Genomic DNA, 17,571 nt, shown 5'->3' with positions numbered 1-17,571 from the left:
AATGACAACAGCGAAGTCAGGTGTCAGTGCATCTGTCTGTGGGCTGAATCTCACAGGAAGTGAGTCTTGCAAAAAGAGACTCACCCTCAGCACACGGGTCATACATTTAACTGGGTTTGCTTTTCCATGCTTAGCCCTTTATGACTCTTATTTATGCAGAAATAAAGAAACATTTAAAGGCATTAGTTCATTTTTTGTCCTTAATATGCTGTAGTTCTTACCAAGGTTATTATCGTTAACGAAAACTAACGAAATAACGAATAAAAAACATTTTCGTTAACGGAAATAAAAATAAAAACGAGACTTTGCAATAAAAGGAAAACTAACTAAAACTGAAATGACCGTTCACAAAACTAACTAAAATTAACTGAATTTATAGAGAAAATGTGTTTAGTTTTCGTTTATGTGTATGTGTCATACGTTAGTCTAGGGTGAGAATGAAGTGTATTTTCCAGGTTATGTTCTTGCTGTGCCTTATTATGCCAGCAGGTGGCAAGTACCTCAGTCGGGTCGTCTGTGTTGCCGCTCCGTCCACGCGTAGCATCATGTCAACAAAAGTCGGGAGAAAGCGTCAGAGTCCAATTTGGGATTACTTTGAATATGACTGTGTTTTGGATAAAGCAAGTGTCTTGTAGTGGAACGAGACAAATTATGAGGGACATTTCTAAAGGGAAAGAAATCCCACAAACCTTAAAGTGCACTTGAAAAGCTCACACAAGAAGGCTAACCTAGCTTACCTGGAGAAGGTAAGGGAGCACGCCCAACCCTCATCCCCAGAAACAGAAGCTAACACCAGGCAAGGCAGCGTGATGCATCCCGAGACAACAGGACTGGGATATCTACCTAACTGTGTGAGTCAATTGCCTTAACACCCGGTGCTGCAAGAGTTAACAGTCTCATTGGGGCCAAGATATACATTTTATAGTTGCCTGGTATCAACGGTTGTTCATCTGCCTTTATTTATTTATTTAAAGAACCCATAGGTGGGAATGTGAGTTGTCTGTCTCTGCATGTTAGCCCTGCGACAGACAGGCGACCTGTCCAGGGTGCAGAGTATGGTAGCTGGAATAGCAACATACCCAAGGATAAGCAGAAGAGAATGACTGATATGATGAAACTGGGATTTTGTTACACTTAATTATTGCAAACACAACTAAAACTATAACTGAAACTAATCAAAACTAAACTGAAACTAAGGATTTTCAAAAAAATAAAAACTAAACTAAACTATCAAACAATTGGTAAAAACTAATTAAAACTAATATAAAATTGAAAATCTGAAGTCAAAACGAAATAAAAATAAAAACTAATGAAAATTGCAAAACTATTAAAACCCTGGTTCTTACACTGTAATCTTCCATCACATAGAATTGAGGAAGGCATCTGCCCTTCCTTATCTGTCCTACTCGTTCCCCTCATTTAAACTTTCTTTTCTGATTGTTTCACTTTCATATTATCTTTCACTTTCTACCTCCTATTATTTCCCTAATCTCCTCATAAAACCATGTCCTGCTCTGATTTCAGTTTGCCCTCATCATATCCAAGTCACCCTCTTGGCTCTTATTTCACTTTCCCCCAACATTTAGTTACCCTCTCTCTTCTTTTTACTCTCTCCACTTAGGAGCCATATCTCCAGTCAGTGTGTGAGTGCTGCAGTTACCGTCTGGACCCGAACACCCCGGTGCGCTTCCTCAGCCTGCAGTGTGAGAGTGGCGAGAGCGAGCCGGTTGTCCTGCCGGTCATACACAGCTGCGAGTGCACTGGCTGCCAAGGTGAGGCATAATGGGGCTGATGGATTTGCATGTCCATTCCTCATGTCAGTGTGAGATTTAAATATATGCAAAACTTTTCATACAGGCGCCGAGTGCACACCGGCCTCCACAATGAAAGTCAGAGTTTCCTCCAATAATACAGTCTTATACACATCAGGACAGTCATAGAGCCATTTTCAAATGTCTTCTGTAAACTTCCCCAACCAGTGGAAACAATCAAGATTTTAATAAATGACAGACTTTCAACTTTATTTCAAGAGATTTTTAAAAATATTCCTTATAATGAAGATATAAACAATATTTAAACAATTTACCTTATTGTTCATTCTTAAATGAAACTCTTTTACGGTCGTGTAGTGCCTGAACCCTAAAGGCGATGGACGTCAACGAATGTCGTGATTCTTCCCTGAGTTTCTTTTCCAGGCCTTCTTCACTGGATCCACCTTTAGTTGCTGTGTCTTTGTGGGTCAGTCTGCCCACTAAAGGGTGCTGTGGCCGTCTGAGGAAATGTCTTTGCCTTCAGGAGCCTTTGCTTTGCTGTGTCTTTACTGCCAGGCTCTGTCCTACCAGTTTTGCAGCCTTTGATTCCCTCTGAGCAGAAAGTAAAGCTGTCGATACTTCAGAATTCCTCCTGCTACTTCTATCAACACCCTAGTCATGAATAAACACCCTTGACCCACTTCCACTGGCTATGATGAAGCAATAACACTCCACTGTGTTTGACAGACTCTTCTCTTCCATCAGTCTGCTACAACTTCATATTCCTAAAAGAAACTTCCAGGCTCTTCCAGGCAGGCTCTCTTCGATGTTTTCTAGGAAAGTCTTATCCGGTCTTTCTGTCCTCGGGCGTTATCAGCGTTTTGCATCTGGAGGTCAAACGTCTGTACTTCACTCATGAAGTTGCGTCTTGACAGCACACTGTAGCAATGATACATCTTCTTGGAAGTGACAGATATTATGAAGGGTTTTTCATGGAAAGAATTCAGTTGTCTTTTGTGATCTTCCAGGAATTTGGGTGTTGCTGAGCTGACTGGTGCATTCTTGCTTTATAAAAATGTACCAAATGTACCGATCTCTCTGATTACACCTGGGTTGTTGTTTTCAGTGTAATGGTGAGCTCCCAAGCACAGCCACCAAATGCAAATTCAATCCTGGAAGCAGCTGCTGACCTTTCATCTACTTAATTTGTCGTAATGTAATGAGGAAATAGGTTTAGGTTAGACCTATTGCTTATATACAGCCACTCCACTAACAGGTCTCTCTGCCTAATTTGTCACAGAGTGAGGAGAGATCAGGCCTCACTTGGAACTGCTTGGCAGTTAATTGTCCAATTACTTTTGAGCCTTTGAAAATATGGGAGCATGTATAAAGATGGCTGCAGCTCCTAATATATATAAGTACATTTCTATTTATACAGTTCCTTTCAAGATAACAACTTACAAAAGAGAATTAAAGGAGACAAAAGGAGAACTAATGAAGACACGGCTTGTGGGGCAGTAGCTCTGTCTCCTTTAGTTCTCAGCCTTGTGTGACACTAGAACCTGATCGTAAGACCTCGGGAACCTGCAGGGATGTTTGAATGTATAAGTTTGCTGCTGCTCCACAGGTAAAACCAGAATCTTAAAGTGGGCGGAGTGAGACATGAGTACTTTGCAGTTGCATTTTGAACACTTTGCAGATGTTTGAAGGAGGTTATTTTGAGAAGAGATGAAATAAAAGCAAGAATGATAGCTTCTAATTCACAGCAGGATACAATAGAGCTCGAGTTATCATTATTTCTTAGGTGAATAAAAGAGCAAGATCGAACCAGAGATTTAATGTGATCATCCAAAGTGCAACCTGAGTCAAAAGCTGCCCCAAGGTTCATAATAGAAGATTTACTAAATATGGGGACCAGGAGTTTCCATTACCTTAGACATAAATCTGTCAGGGGTACAAAGGAGGACTTCTCCTTTCTCCTCATTACGTTAAACAAAGTGGTCAACCTTCCAGTTTATAAAAGAGTATAAGACCTGTGCAAGACCTGCAGCTTCAAACAACATAGGGCTTAGAGGAGATATATAATGATATATATAATGTCATCTGCATAGCAGTGATGTGATATGTCCTTAAAAATGTGCCAAAAAGGAAAAGCTATTTTTTAAAAAGATGCAGATAATAAAATGTTGCTTCATTAGGTCAGCTAATTTACCTAAGAAACAGGTAGAAATCTTGAAATGAAAACTATGAACTAGAATCTAAAGATTGCCTGAGAATTGAGCATATAAATGACCAGCATGGTTGGCATGGCATTATGGCCTTTGCTATGGCATTAGGGTCATAGCAAATAAGAACTACATTTGAATGATTTCGGGGGGCAATCAACTCCACCTGGCACTGCTGTCTGAGCAACTCAGCTCCACCTCTGCCCCTACAGCTGAGCTAAAAGCACACCCCGCTGCCACAGATAGATGATTTCTGTCTATAAATATTTATTGGACTCATTCTAACTTTGATGAATCTAAACAGTCTGAAGTCTAAAACCAAACTTACTGCATGTCAAAAACTAGCAGCAGTTACTGTTCAGTGCAAATAACTTACTTTGAATGTGGGCGTGAATGCAACTAAGGGTTTCAAGTTTGTCCTTGAGGAGTTCTTCTTCTGTAATCACAACTCAAGGCAGCTTTGAAAAAGTAAAGACTCAGTGGCTGTGAAAATATTACAGTTTAAGCAGCTTCCCTGCGTTTATGGAACAGACTCTTCTTTAGTTGAAGCTTTAGGCTTATCGAGTTTGGGACACGCCCTTGATCAGTGATGTCACTTTTGCTATCATGGTGTGGAAACCTGTTAAAGTGGAGAGCAGGTGTTACGTCCATGAATGACATAATAGATTTTGTTACTTGGCACACCCACAGTGGAAACTTTAATAGAGTCAGAGTGGAGCCAGGAGTTTCATGCCCAACACGAGCTTTCTTTTCTCACAGTGGACAGTTGAGGTCTTACGATCCTGTAGTTTGATTATTGATGTCTTATTGATCAGTGTGACGTCCGTCTGTGACTTCAGGTTGTCCTGCCGGGCTGCAGCTTCTCTGTGACGACCATCTGTGTCCATTTCTCCTTTTGCCTCCTCTCAGCATCAGACTTGGTACCTAATATTAAAACAAGGCAGAAGGCTGCATCGGGACGATCAAAAACAGATAGAACAGCTATCAATCGTCCATATTTTTCCTATCCAGCTTACAGTCACGGGGAGGCGAGGGATGGACGTGATCTCATGATGCAGTAGCTTGTAGAACACCTTCAGCAATAATACTTTGTTGTAATCATTTGCTGTTTGTTTATCAGCCTCTCACATCATTGTGGAGGAATTTTGGCCCACTGTTCTTTACATGCTTCAGCTCACTGAGCTTTGCAGGCATTCGTTTATTTATAGAAACTTCTCCTATGGTCCCGCAACAGCTCTTCAATTAGGTTGAGGTCTGGACTCTGACTGGGCCATTGCAGCGCCTCGATTCTGTTCTTTTTTAGCCGTTCTGTTGAACATTTGCGGCTGTGCTTGGGACCGTTGTCTTGTTGTATGACCCAGTTTCAGTCAAGCTTGATGGCTTCATGTTCTCTAGAATACTTTGGTATACAGAGGTGTTCTTGCTAGGCTGCTAGAAACCCAGGACCTATGGCTGTAACTCCAAATCATCACTCCTCCATCGCTACACTTGACAGCTGATTAGGCTGTTTGTGCTGATATGCTGGTTTATGGCCAAACATCTCTGCTTTGGTGATGTCTGTCCAAAGGACATTGTTGAATTCCTTCATGTTATTTTTTCCTTCCAAAAAAAGTCGTACTTGTTCAGCCTTTTTTAAATGTAATGTGGTGAATTTTAAAGTTGAGCCTGCTAACTCTTGCCGGTAGAGTCTGGGATGTAGCTCTTGTGTTTGTTGCAGTTTCTGTGAGCATTGCACACTGTGACCTTGGAGTGAATTTGCTGGGACGTCCACTTCTGGGAAGATTGACCACTGCCTTGTTTTCCACTCGAGTAGTCTTTCACACTGTAGAATAACGGACTTCAAATTGTTTGGAAATGGCCTTGGACCCTCCCCAGACTGATGGTGGCAACAGTTGCTTCTCTGAGATCATTGTTGATGTTTTCACCTGAGTGCTCCAAAACTTCTGCTCAAGTGCATTCGATTACTTGGCTGCTTCTAACCCTCTTGAATGCTTTAGAGAGGGTGGACTTTGTTTTTGGCTCAGCTTTTGGTAAATAAATAATGAAACGGTGCAATATGTCGTGTTTGGTAGTTCTTCTGAGAGAAGAACTTTATACTTGTGTGTTGAATGCACATCATGCATTTTAAGAAACTAACCATACAAGCTCACCTCACTCTTGTTCAGTGAGAAGCATGCACTGCTTTGGAATGAAACAGAAACCAGAGCCATCAGCTGTTGGAACAAAGTGAAAGTGCTGCTCTAACCTTCTGTTTGCAGCAAGCAGCCAATCAGAAAACAAAAGTCCAAGAATGAAAGTACAGGACTGTAAATGGGAAGAATATATCTAATTCAAAGACTCAGCCTTCATCTCTCGCTCTTCCAGGCTGAACCACAAGCATGTGGTCACTGACACGTGCATTTCTGCAGATTTACACACACACTTTGCAAAACATACGCTCACTTTTGCCCATCATAAATGATTTAATGAAGGGTCCCACCTCTGAAGCAATTATGCTGTAATCCATTCATCAGCATGGCTGATTGCCTTAGTTAATTGGCTGGAGCCACATACGACATAGAACCCCGCCCCCCAGTGCTGCTCGTCCATGGACATCACATCTGATGGCTGTTGGTGTGATCAATCTTTGATAACACACACGCACAGACGCGTGCTTATGAATCCATATAACATCATTTCTGTACATCTGCATCTACATTGTATCTATGTTAATAGAGTTCATCAGGCTCATTTCAGAATTGAGCTTGAATGCTTTGCAGACACTCGGTCTCCATCTGTCAGAAAGCAGTTTTCTGTTTGCTGAACGTGTTCAGTTCTTTGAGAGAATAGCGGTGAAGATGCGACACCAGCTCACTGTTTCCTTTCTCCGCAGGAGGTGATCTGTCCCGACGCTGAGCGAGTCTGTTAAACGTGTCTGCGAATGCACTGCAGAGAGATCAGTATGAAGTCCAAAGCACGAAAGAGCACCTCGCTAAAAGCCGGCTGGGTGATAGATGGAGGATTTTGGGTGGACGGATGGATGAGTGGAAAAAGTCCCTGTTGATAAACACAGTGCTCTGTAGTGCTTAGTCATCAAATGACTGAATCCTACTGCTGATCGTATATTTCTTAAATATTCTGCAGCCTGTACATTCTGCTGTGTATTTATAGATTAAAGATCCTATGATACAAGTTCTAATGCATTAAAAGATGTTTCATATGTATGTTTGTGTATGTATATGTAACAGCTGTCTTCTTTAAGTCTGACTGAACTTAACAGCTACTAGTCTGGTATATATTTCCATGTTTACAGTGCAGTTCTGATGGACTGGTCAATAAATGTTTTCTGTACATGGACAGCACCTGTCTGTCCTTTTCTGTTTTCAGCAGGGTTACAGCAGCACATACTTCTTGTTGCTTTGTGGGAAGTGGAAACACCACATTAATTTGCTGGACCACTAAATAAATAAAAGTGCCATTAAAAGTTTATAAGATGTATATTTATGATCAATTTCAGGGCTGAGATCACTGACAGATTTTTTCTCATATATTCAAATTATGCTTAAAGCGCTTTTTAAAAATAATAATAATAACAGTTTAATATACTGAGAGTAACCACAATATTCTAATCCAGAGAATTAAGCAGCTTTACTTGCACACTTCAGTAAACTTAAACAGGTATTAACATCTAAACGATGTAAGTACAATGGCAGAAGCTTCTAGATGAGTATCTGCAAAGTTTGAAAGCTCATGTATGAAGCAAACGAGATATTTACACCACAAACATACTGTTATTCTTTTCCCTTTACCTTTGGTTTGCGTCAAAGAGCGTTGCTGTCCTGACAGCCTCCTGGGTGTAACACAAGCCTTCCCCAGTTAGATTTAGCGTTCAAGTCATTTTTAAAATAATGTGCTCATTTTTCCCAAAGATGAGCTCGTCTCCTGTGTCACCGGGTCTTTATAGGGAATGCAAACACATTAAAATTATGCATGCCTTTAAAATCCATCAGCGCTCTCTCTCTGCGTTTCTCTTGGTTGCTTCAGTAAAACCTGCTGCTGCCTGCAGCTTCTACGTCTTTCGTTAACACAACTGGCAGTATGAAAAACACCATTTCTGCTGACAGAGTTTCATTTACTGCGGAGCTGTTTAGCCACCGTAAGAGCTGCAAGAAGATGTAGCTTTTAATGGATGTGTCAAAGTGACGCCCGGAGTTTGTTCTCTTCATTTATTTCAGTCGTTTATCCAATATATTGCAAGGTGCGCATACATTAGGAATTCATCAATGAACTTTAGTTACATATTGACTGACATATTGATTTTCCTCTCTCATCATCCCCTTCTTGCTTCCTCGGTCCCCTCCTTTCTTCCTCTCCTCGTCCTCGTCCTCCCTCTCTCTTTTCTTGACTAAATAAGGGAGTTGTGAGGGGAAGGCTGAGCAGCACGCCTCCTCTGGCTTTCAGCTGCTTCAGTAAATACTGCTGGAAGTAATAAGAGCAGTAACCGATGCATTTTTAATTCATGCCAAAGAGTCACGTTTTGATCGATAGTCCTCGTCCAGCTGCAGGGCTGCAATTTATCACGTGTGACTAATCATTAAAAATGTGATGCTGAGGGGAAAAAAAGGGGGAATAAGAGCGCCTTTATGGAGCTGTGCGGGACATTTTGATAAATGCTTCCACGGAGCAGCAGAGGGGCTTCAGGCCTTTGTTTGGCACTGCTGAACACATGCAAGTTTTCCTCAGTCAGAGCCCATCACAGGTGAACTGGTCTGCAATCTCGTTCTAATGGACTTCAAGGGATTCACGAAAAGGCTGAGGAAAACGCTTTGTCTGCTGATGCCTTCAGTGCCATTCGGAAAATTAACACCTCACAACAGCTAAACTGAAATGATGCTTCAAACAAGGTCACCACAGTTTTTAAATCCTTGATTAAGTATTTATTTCCTTTACAAAAAAACACTTAGCTCACTGAAACATATTTTCACCTCGTTAGTGTCCCCAACAGATCACAAACTACTCTTGCTCCCAGTGGCTTTGACAGCAGCACACACGCTGCTGCATTTTAATACAAAATGACGAAGATTTCGTCTTTGGGACATGAGACAACGTGGCAAGTATTTCTGTTTCATTTTCCCCCACAATGACAATATCTATATCTATATATGGTATCAACAACCGTTTATCACAAGAAAACAAGCTTGTCAGTTAAATAATTCATTTGTGACAACGTAATAATAATACTAATAATGAATAATAATCAGTTTGTGTAATTAGATTGTACTGTTGTGTACCACGACAGTATGTGGTTTCATTTCCGACATCCAACTTTGTCATTTTTAGCCAAGTGTCTAAATTAATGAGACGTTACACGTTCTTAATGTTTGGAGAAGATTCATATTCATATTGAATATGAAAAATTAAATATTAAATTTTAAATGTAATATTTAAAAATATTACATATAACGCTAAAACAGAATGGAAGAGCAGCACTGGGTTTCAATCCATCCGCTAGAAACACAATACCCGACGCTCCGTGAAGGCATCATCCCCAGCTTGACGGAAGGGGGGAACCCTTGTGACGTAGCTGAGCAGGCTGAGTGGTGAATCCCCATCCGACCCTCCCCGAAGCACAATAAAGAAGCACCAGCAACGCGTTTTAAACGGCCTTTCGTTACCCACGGCAGACTCGCTGATTCAGGATCAGCTCAGGCAGAGAGACGCTTCACTTCGGCGCAGGTGAATGTTCCTTTGTGAGGTATGGATGGAGTATGTTGTTGCACAGAGAAAAGCAGCACAGTAGGAGCAGGCAGAAGGGCGTGGATGTAAACTGAATCCCTCCCATAGCTGCTGAGGACAGGTAATGCAGCACAAAGCCGAACACCTGTTAACAACGGCAGCCTTTCAGAGCTCTACCCACCATCACCTGCAACACACATTCATTACAAGATCATTTTTGTGACAAATGATCTTGTTTTGAGTCATTTAAATCAGTTGCAGTGCTCTTTAATGATATCTGGGCCACATTTTCAATGACCAAAATCCCCAAACTGAAAAGCTCTTGGAGGTGTAATAAGCAGTTTCTTTCTGGGGTGAGGAGAGCAGGGATGGCCGAGAGCGCGCTCCTTCTCCTCCATCCATCAAAGGTTGGCTATCTCGCTCCTGATGCGCAAAGGGTTAAAAAGAGACGCAGTTAGAAGCCAGTGGAGCTGAAGTCATCTGGCAGAGCGCACAGCGAGAAGGAGGAGAGAGATACAGTGAACACCTCCTAAAAAAAACACTGATCTAGGACGCTTCGGGCTTCTGTTCTTGAGCTCTGCTGTTTTCATGTAACCAATCCGGTGTTCTTTCCCTCCCCAGTGAAACGCGCTGAGCTTCAGGTGGCGAAGAGGAGGAGGTGGGATGAGAGAGAAATAAAGACGCACAGCTCAGCGCCAGAGCCATGGCTCCACAGAGGTTCGTCGGAAAGCTCGCTTCACGGGAGCGGGTTGTAGTGCAGGATGAGTGGTCCCCCGCGCTCCAGCGAGTGTGAGAGCAGGAGGAACATCACCTGACAGGCGGCCCTCCCCTCGGGGGACACAAGCAGACACGCTCGCGCGTCTGAGGCTGGAAACTGGAGGGTAAAAAACGGCTCAGATCCTACAGCGCGCCTCCTTTTCCAGAACTCTCCTCTTCCTCACTTTCTCGTGGAAAGAGATTTCACTTTCTCTGCGGCCAAACTTGGGAAAACTTTGGCCCCCAGATTCCCGCCGCTGAGCCTGGCGCTGTAGCGTCCATGCCGGGAGCGCCGTGAGCGTCGTGAGCCCGGCTGCAGAGATTGGAGAACTGCGCTCTCGCTGTGATATTATTCAAAGTCCCGCAAAGTCTTTCGCAGCCCAGGGGCCACCGCAGCGAAGATGCCAGTCCGGAGGGGCCATGTGGCTCCGCAGAACACCTTCCTGGATACCATCATCAGGAAATTTGACAGTCAAAGTAAGAATCTAGTTTTTCCTCCTTCAGATTGTTTATCCAAGCGTCCACAGCCTGCTTTGCTTTCATCGAGGCCCAGCGGTAGTGATTGATTTGCTGACTCGGAGCTGTTAGAAATAGCATCCTAATGATGTAGACTTTGAGGTGACACGTTGTTTTCCAGAATTAGCCTCAATTATGGTGTTCCCTGAGGCATGCTTAATGGCCGTGACATGTCACCAGGGTGGGAACTCTGTGATAAATGAAACCAATCAGAAATCGAGCAAAACTTTAACGGATGCCGCTCAGGCTCACCCGAACAGCCTGAGATGAGATGTTTCTGATCACGGCAGCAGCAGCTTGTGTAGATTTATGCGCTCCTGAGTTACACTTGGAGCCTCTTTTTAAAGGTTAGTATCTGCAAATCCTCCTTTACGTACACTTGCTTTCATGGAATCAGGTTCATCCTCAGTGTTTATACTCAGTAATCACTGCACGCCAATAAACCATCCTGAGTTCTGGGTTTCGTTTGCCTTCCAAATCTCTGTTTAATCGATCTCCAGCAAGCTTCAAAAACAAACAATATATCTGAACCGATGAATTTTGCATAAGAGCCCGTGGGCATGAAATTCAAAGCTGTCTCCATCCGTCCCCACCTCCCTGTGGCACTTTTATCTTTGATGCAAATCATGCATGTTGTTTCCAACCACGAACGTGTGACCAGACTTCAGACGTGCCTCTGCAGCCATGAGCAGCACGTTCTCTGCACCTGGGGGCAGATGAAGATGAGGATGATGATGGCTGTGGCATACAGAGGAAGAAAAAGACTGGATGTGTGTCATTGCCATTCATTTTCCAGGCTGGTGAAGGCTATATTGACGCAAGGGATTAAAATGCTTCTTTAAAATGTCAGTTTCTCCAGGGCGGAGAAGATAAACATTCAGATGTTGGCTGAATTAAAGTGTCTTTGCTCAGGAACCCTCTGTCTAAACACAGAAAACGAGCTGCCTGCCTTCTACCATGCACCTTGCTCTTGGGTAGTTTACAGGCCTGCTTTGGAAAAGCCAGTGATGTGTCTCTGCACTCCTAACAGTCACGACAGCAGCTGAAAATGAAATAAGGTTCTTCTTTCCTCACACGGAGGTGCTGAGAAGAAACTCACACATGTGCAGTCGAGTTGAATAACTGACGTTGGAGTTGGGTAATTGACATTAATCCTGCACTGCTTAGTTTTCCATCCTGATAAGCGTGGATGACTCTGCAAAGGTGAACATATTCAGCTGTTCGCCGGAACGCTGCCGACTCACTCCACTGTGTTCATATCTTAAATGTCTCTTTCCTGAGGATTTGCATTTGGTTCAGTGTGTGGCAGGAAGCTTCCCGTGTTTATGAGAGAAGGGCAAAGAAGTTCACATTGGTGCTATCTGAACGCCTCCCCAGGGTCGTTTTCTATGACTGCTGAAGGCTTATGGCTGGGGTAACCCTGCCTGCTGCTGGTGCTGTTGTGATAGTGCCCAGCGGATGTGGGCAATGAACAGGGAGGCACAGAGGAGGAGTGTAAATGGACCACAAGATCTGTTAAGAAAGCCCTAAAGTGGTTGAAGGAAAAGGCACTGAGAGCTGAAATTAATCCAAAGTAAAGATCTTTGCTTTTTCTTTGTAAGAGGCTTCATTTGATCAGCATTCAATATCCGGCTGCTTCTTTTTGCTCAGATATACAGTAAGTGAAGAAAGCCATCTCATGTGGACCACAGTGAGGGTGAAGCAGCCTTCATGCTAGAAGAAGCATGGCAGAACAGGACAGAGCAGAGGGTTTTTTTTGTTTTTGAGGTGGGATGGCTTCTACAATAATGAGCTAATATCACAAAGCCTGATGCTGAGCGGTGGAGGAGATGCAGCTGTCGTGGCTTTCAGTCTCGTGGCTGGCCTTAGAGTGAAATATGACATTTAGTAAATATAGAAAAGCCGCGAGCACAGGCGGGAAACCTTCCCATGTTTTGGTCATCATAGCGCGTGTGCTATAATCGAAACTAGACATAGAAACATGTCAACAGAGTTGTTTGTTTGTTTGTTTCACCATTAGTCTGAAAACATTTCTCCCAAACATCCTAGGACCACCTCTTTCCAGGTTTTTTTTAATTATCCCTGCCCCCCAAACGTGATCGTTAAGGATCGTTAAGGAAAAGGAGCCGTGCTAAAACAAAGGCGGGGCCTGTCAGGCCATTAGAAAGACATGTGAGCCAGTCAAAGGTCATTTTGAGCTATAGATGTATCATGTGAGGCTCATTAGACACCACTGTCAGGCACATTTTTATAACGTTAGAAAGTGCTGATTGCTATGATTGTGAGGTCCAACTATGTTGTTCATATACGAAGTATTCCACAAGGTACCAGAGCTTACATGTGTCAGATTTAAGTCTGCTATAACAGAGTGACAGATAATCCACATGATGTCATCATAATCAGAAAAATTAGATTTCCAGTTGGAAATATTCACATGAACACTTCCAAAGTTTGAAATCAACCAAAGTCAAAATGTTTGTCACACACACACACACACACACACACACACACACACACACACACACACACACACACACACGCGCACACACACACACACACACACACACACACACACACACACACACACACACACACACACACACACACACACACACACACGTGTATGTATTCATATCCTTGTGGGGACTTCTCATTGACATAATGCTTTCACTAGCTGCTTGCCCGAACCCTACCCATCAAAAATGAAAGCCTAACCCTGACCCTTACCTAAACATTACCTACTTGTAACCCTGACAGTAAAACCACCTTTTGAGCCTGAAAAATGCCTTCAAACTTGTGAGGACCAGGATTTTGGTCCCCACAAAGATATTAATACAAATACACACACACACATACACACACACTTATATGTGGAGTATAAAAGTGCCAAATATAGCAGACAGAGGTAAATGTTGAACCATCAATCATGACAAACTTATGGTGGAAATTCAAACATCAAATTCTTTCATTGTTTCTATACTTTTTAATACTTTTTTGTTTTTTACTTTTTGTTAACATTTAATTTTTATAATTTAGCACTAGGTAATAATCACTGCTGAAATTGACCGAGATAAGTTAGAAAAGTTACTTATTAGCACCAAAAATCTAGAGAAAGAGACACATTAAATTCTGTCATGTATGATGTGACACTGCTGGGTGTACACATGGCTAAGGTTCAGATAATGAGGACAGTGTGCTAGTACACCCAAACCTTTATTGTAAAAAAGTGAAATAAAAGGTACAGTTTCATGTAATGCTATAGTCATTACTTTATATCCAGTATTACAGGGCTCGAAATATTTCCAAACCTTGTGTTTCTCGAGCCAAAGGGTGTGTAGTTTGTTTGAAAATGTGCTCATTTCCAAGTGGCCTTGACAGAGAATGTATAATTCATGGGCTACAATATGTTTACTGATCCTGGTTTTCTGTTTATTCTGAACACCGCTATTTAGATGAAACATTAAACGTAATTAAAGGCAATAACAGGATAAGTCAACGGGAAACGATGTTCAAACACACGAGGACATTTTTAGCCGTCAAGGTTTCCAGCTCACGTAACTCATGTAAATGTCCCATTATCCCCGGGTTTCAACCTTCTCTCCTTACTGTACCCTGATCCTCTGTGCATGCAGGCTATCGCTGTGTCTGTCCCGGGATCCGCCCACAGACAGGGCCTCCTTTTCTACAAGGCCTGACAGCACGTTTGATTCAGTCGGGAGGTCGCAGCAACCTTTTGGGTCACGTGGTGTTGTCTGTTTGCCGCTCCTCAGAGAAGACTTTGCCAGATTACAACTCTTAAAGTCGCCGTCCTCCAGGGAGGATGTTGCCATTCTGCAGCTGAAGCACAAACACTTCATTGCCATAGAAACCCCACCTCCCCGTTTCCTCCACCCACACTCCCACCCACTGTCATGTACACACACACACAGACTGCTTGAAAAGGTGCAAGTGCACTGTTATATTAAGCACCAGGTAGTTTTACAGTCTACATCCTTCACATACTGCTTTCAGTGTTGAACGCTGGGCCAGAGGTGACAGATAATTGGCTCTAGTTTTTAGTTTTAGGTGAACTGGTTGGACTGAAGCTACCTTTAGTGACCTTTAAATACAGACAACTGAAGCAATAATGAGCGTATCAGACGTATGGACTTAGATGCAGGAGGACGATGATGTGCTAACATGTCATCTGTCTGTATCCTGATACATTGCGTTCCTCTGTGCCATTGTTGTGCAATGAGCCTCACTACTGTGCTGAGTGATGTGTTCCACATTACAGATTTTACATACATATAAATAACAAATATTTTCATATTAATGTAATGAATGTAATGTCAGTCAAACTCCATATTCTGAAATCTCTTAAGAAAATATGAACCATTTCCTGTTTGAGAAGGCGTCCGATAGCTCGCTGCTATTGCATGGGCTTTAAAGCAACTACACGTCGCTGTCGTATTAATACTGAAGCATTTTAAACCAGTTTTCCACCTGATAAGTTTGTGACTGCATTTGTCACTGATTGATACAGGATACGTTGTTATATCGAAACTTGAAAGCTACTTTCATCTGCACATTAACTCCACATATTTGCATTTGACAGCTTTTTTATTTACAGAACAAACCAGGGAGCTTTTGCTTGTGAGGCAAGTGTGTAACCCACGACACTATGTAGCCAGCGTGGAGTTTCACTGCTGTGAACTGATTGTCAAATATTTTACATTGCAACAAACATTATAAAATATATTTGTAATCAGAGTATCAGATGGTTGTGTAGAGTAACACTCGATCAGGCTGATAAACCAGTTTATATTTTCTACTGCCCTTTAAAGTCAGATGTTACTGATGTTGTATTCATACATAGTTACTGATAATTAGACTCTAGCATCACTTTCCAGGTGTCCATTCCCTCACCTTTAAAAGTTAACCAAATCCAACCCTGTGATTACCTGTAAAAACACACAAACTTGTGAGTTCTGTTAGGTTTAACAGGCGAGTCTCGTTGGACTGACTCACCTTTGGAGCCAGCCTCAGCTGACCGTTAGAAGAAGCACTGTCGGTGCTTCCATGTTGTTACATTTTGTAGAATCCTAAACTGCTGCTTACCTCAGATTGACAGTGCAGATGACAGGCTGCAGTAGCTTCCTCATTTTCTTAAATTTGCAAAGTCAGATTCTTCAGAAGAGCCATTAATACAGATTTCCATCAACCTTTCCACTTTTAAGGAACTGATTTGACACACAAACAACATGCATTAATAGAATAAAATGTATACAGAATTTAGTTTGCCTGTTGAGCCTCTTTTTGCTTGTTAGCCGGTGACAGCAGGTCAGCCACCTGAGCGTCCATGAGCTCCGTGTTTCTCTGAGCTTTGATGGTTTCCACTCAAGCTTACACTTTGCACAGAGTCTAGATGCTCCAGGGCAGGAAGACAGAAATGTTACATACACCCACAACAACATATGGCTTGAATACATGGATCAGGCTGTGATCGGACATGTGAGCGCTCCATCTGCAGGCTTTCTTCTGTGACAGCGATACAGAACAAATGTAGCCTGTTTCCCTATAGATGCAGAGTTTAGAAAATGATATTAGAAAATTCAACAATATTAAAAATTACCTACAAAAAGACTTCAATATTTGCAATAGTTAAAGAGTCCAAAATAAACAGAAAGACCAGGGTCTTCTCTGGTGGTTCACTTTATTCTTCTGCTCCATCTGTTTCATTCTGAGGGTGTAAACACAGCAACGCAGCTCCACTGCTGCTGGAGTCAGGAGTGAGTCAGAGCCTCGAGATTGCACTTTGCTGGTGTGAAATCACTCGTCTCTCACTCACACTCTCTTTGTCTCTTGTCTTCCTTTCTCTCTCGTTCACACACACACACACAGACGCACACCCACACACGTTACTGAGCGGGCACACAAAAGAACACGCGCACAGTACACGAGCACACTCATGTACTTGTAAACTCCTGGAGCTTGTAAACACTCTCCTCTCTCGCTGCCCTCGATCTCCAACTTGCTCCTTCCTCCTTACTGCTCCTCGTCTCAGCTGACAACCAGCACTTCCTCCATCTCCCTCCACCCTTCTCCTCTCTCCACAGATGCCCATTGTGCCGCCACGCCTAACTGCCTTCTGGCATTATGTGGGCACGTATTCAGCGAAGCAACATGGTACCTGCTGGGGGTGCTGAGGGGGAAGAGGGTGTGCAGCCATTCTCTCCAGCTTGTGCGTCTCCTTGTTGAAATGAGGTCGAAACAATTATTTGTCTTTTGCGCAACATGTGATTTCACCCTTATCCTCCTTTTGGGTTTTATAATGAGCAGCTTCACTCAGATCCTGCCGCCCACGCTCGCACAGAAATATGGTTGTTTTGGTGGTGGCAGCTACCTGACACCACAGTCAAGTTTTAGAATAGTAAGGTGTAGTACATTTAAACTTACACTGCTGCTTGTTGTTAAGGATGGAGAGGAGTTTGTTACACTCACTGTGAACATCCTCACTGCTACAGCTGCTCCCTGGAATTCGATCCATCTCAGCTCAAAAACACATTTGTAACAAATTCAATCTTAGCAAAGATTCACCTTTATCGCCTCGTTTTTCTGCAAGAAAC

At 42.7% G+C, this 17,571-nt stretch overlaps 2 protein-coding genes across 2 annotated transcripts in view; both read left to right on the top strand.

The window, feature by feature from the left end:
* The window catches only part of scospondin (subcommissural organ spondin), a 103,547-nt gene extending 96,125 nt beyond the window's left edge, over nucleotides 1-7,422 (top strand). Inside the window, exons 112-113 of the mRNA XM_039617790.1 lie at nucleotides 1,622-1,772; nucleotides 6,849-7,422. Of these exons, the coding sequence (XP_039473724.1) occupies nucleotides 1,622-1,772; nucleotides 6,849-6,871 (174 nt within the window). The 3' untranslated portion in view covers nucleotides 6,872-7,422. The remainder of the gene's footprint in view (nucleotides 1-1,621; nucleotides 1,773-6,848) is intronic.
* A 265-nt stretch (nucleotides 7,423-7,687) lies between these two features.
* Nucleotides 7,688-17,571, top strand: part of kcnh2b (potassium voltage-gated channel, subfamily H (eag-related), member 2b) — a 231,509-nt gene continuing 221,625 nt past the window's right edge. Inside the window, exons 1-2 of the mRNA XM_039617403.1 lie at nucleotides 7,688-9,691; nucleotides 10,313-10,924. Coding sequence (XP_039473337.1) covers nucleotides 10,849-10,924 — 76 coding nt within the window. The 5' untranslated portion in view covers nucleotides 7,688-9,691; nucleotides 10,313-10,848. The remainder of the gene's footprint in view (nucleotides 9,692-10,312; nucleotides 10,925-17,571) is intronic.

The sequence above is a fragment of the Oreochromis aureus genome, linkage group 9 (genome assembly GCF_013358895.1).
Source record: "Oreochromis aureus strain Israel breed Guangdong linkage group 9, ZZ_aureus, whole genome shotgun sequence".
Lineage (NCBI taxonomy): Eukaryota > Metazoa > Chordata > Actinopteri > Cichliformes > Cichlidae > Oreochromis > Oreochromis aureus.
Note: the sequence above shows the minus strand (reverse complement) of the source record. Positions and strands in the feature narration are given on the sequence as shown.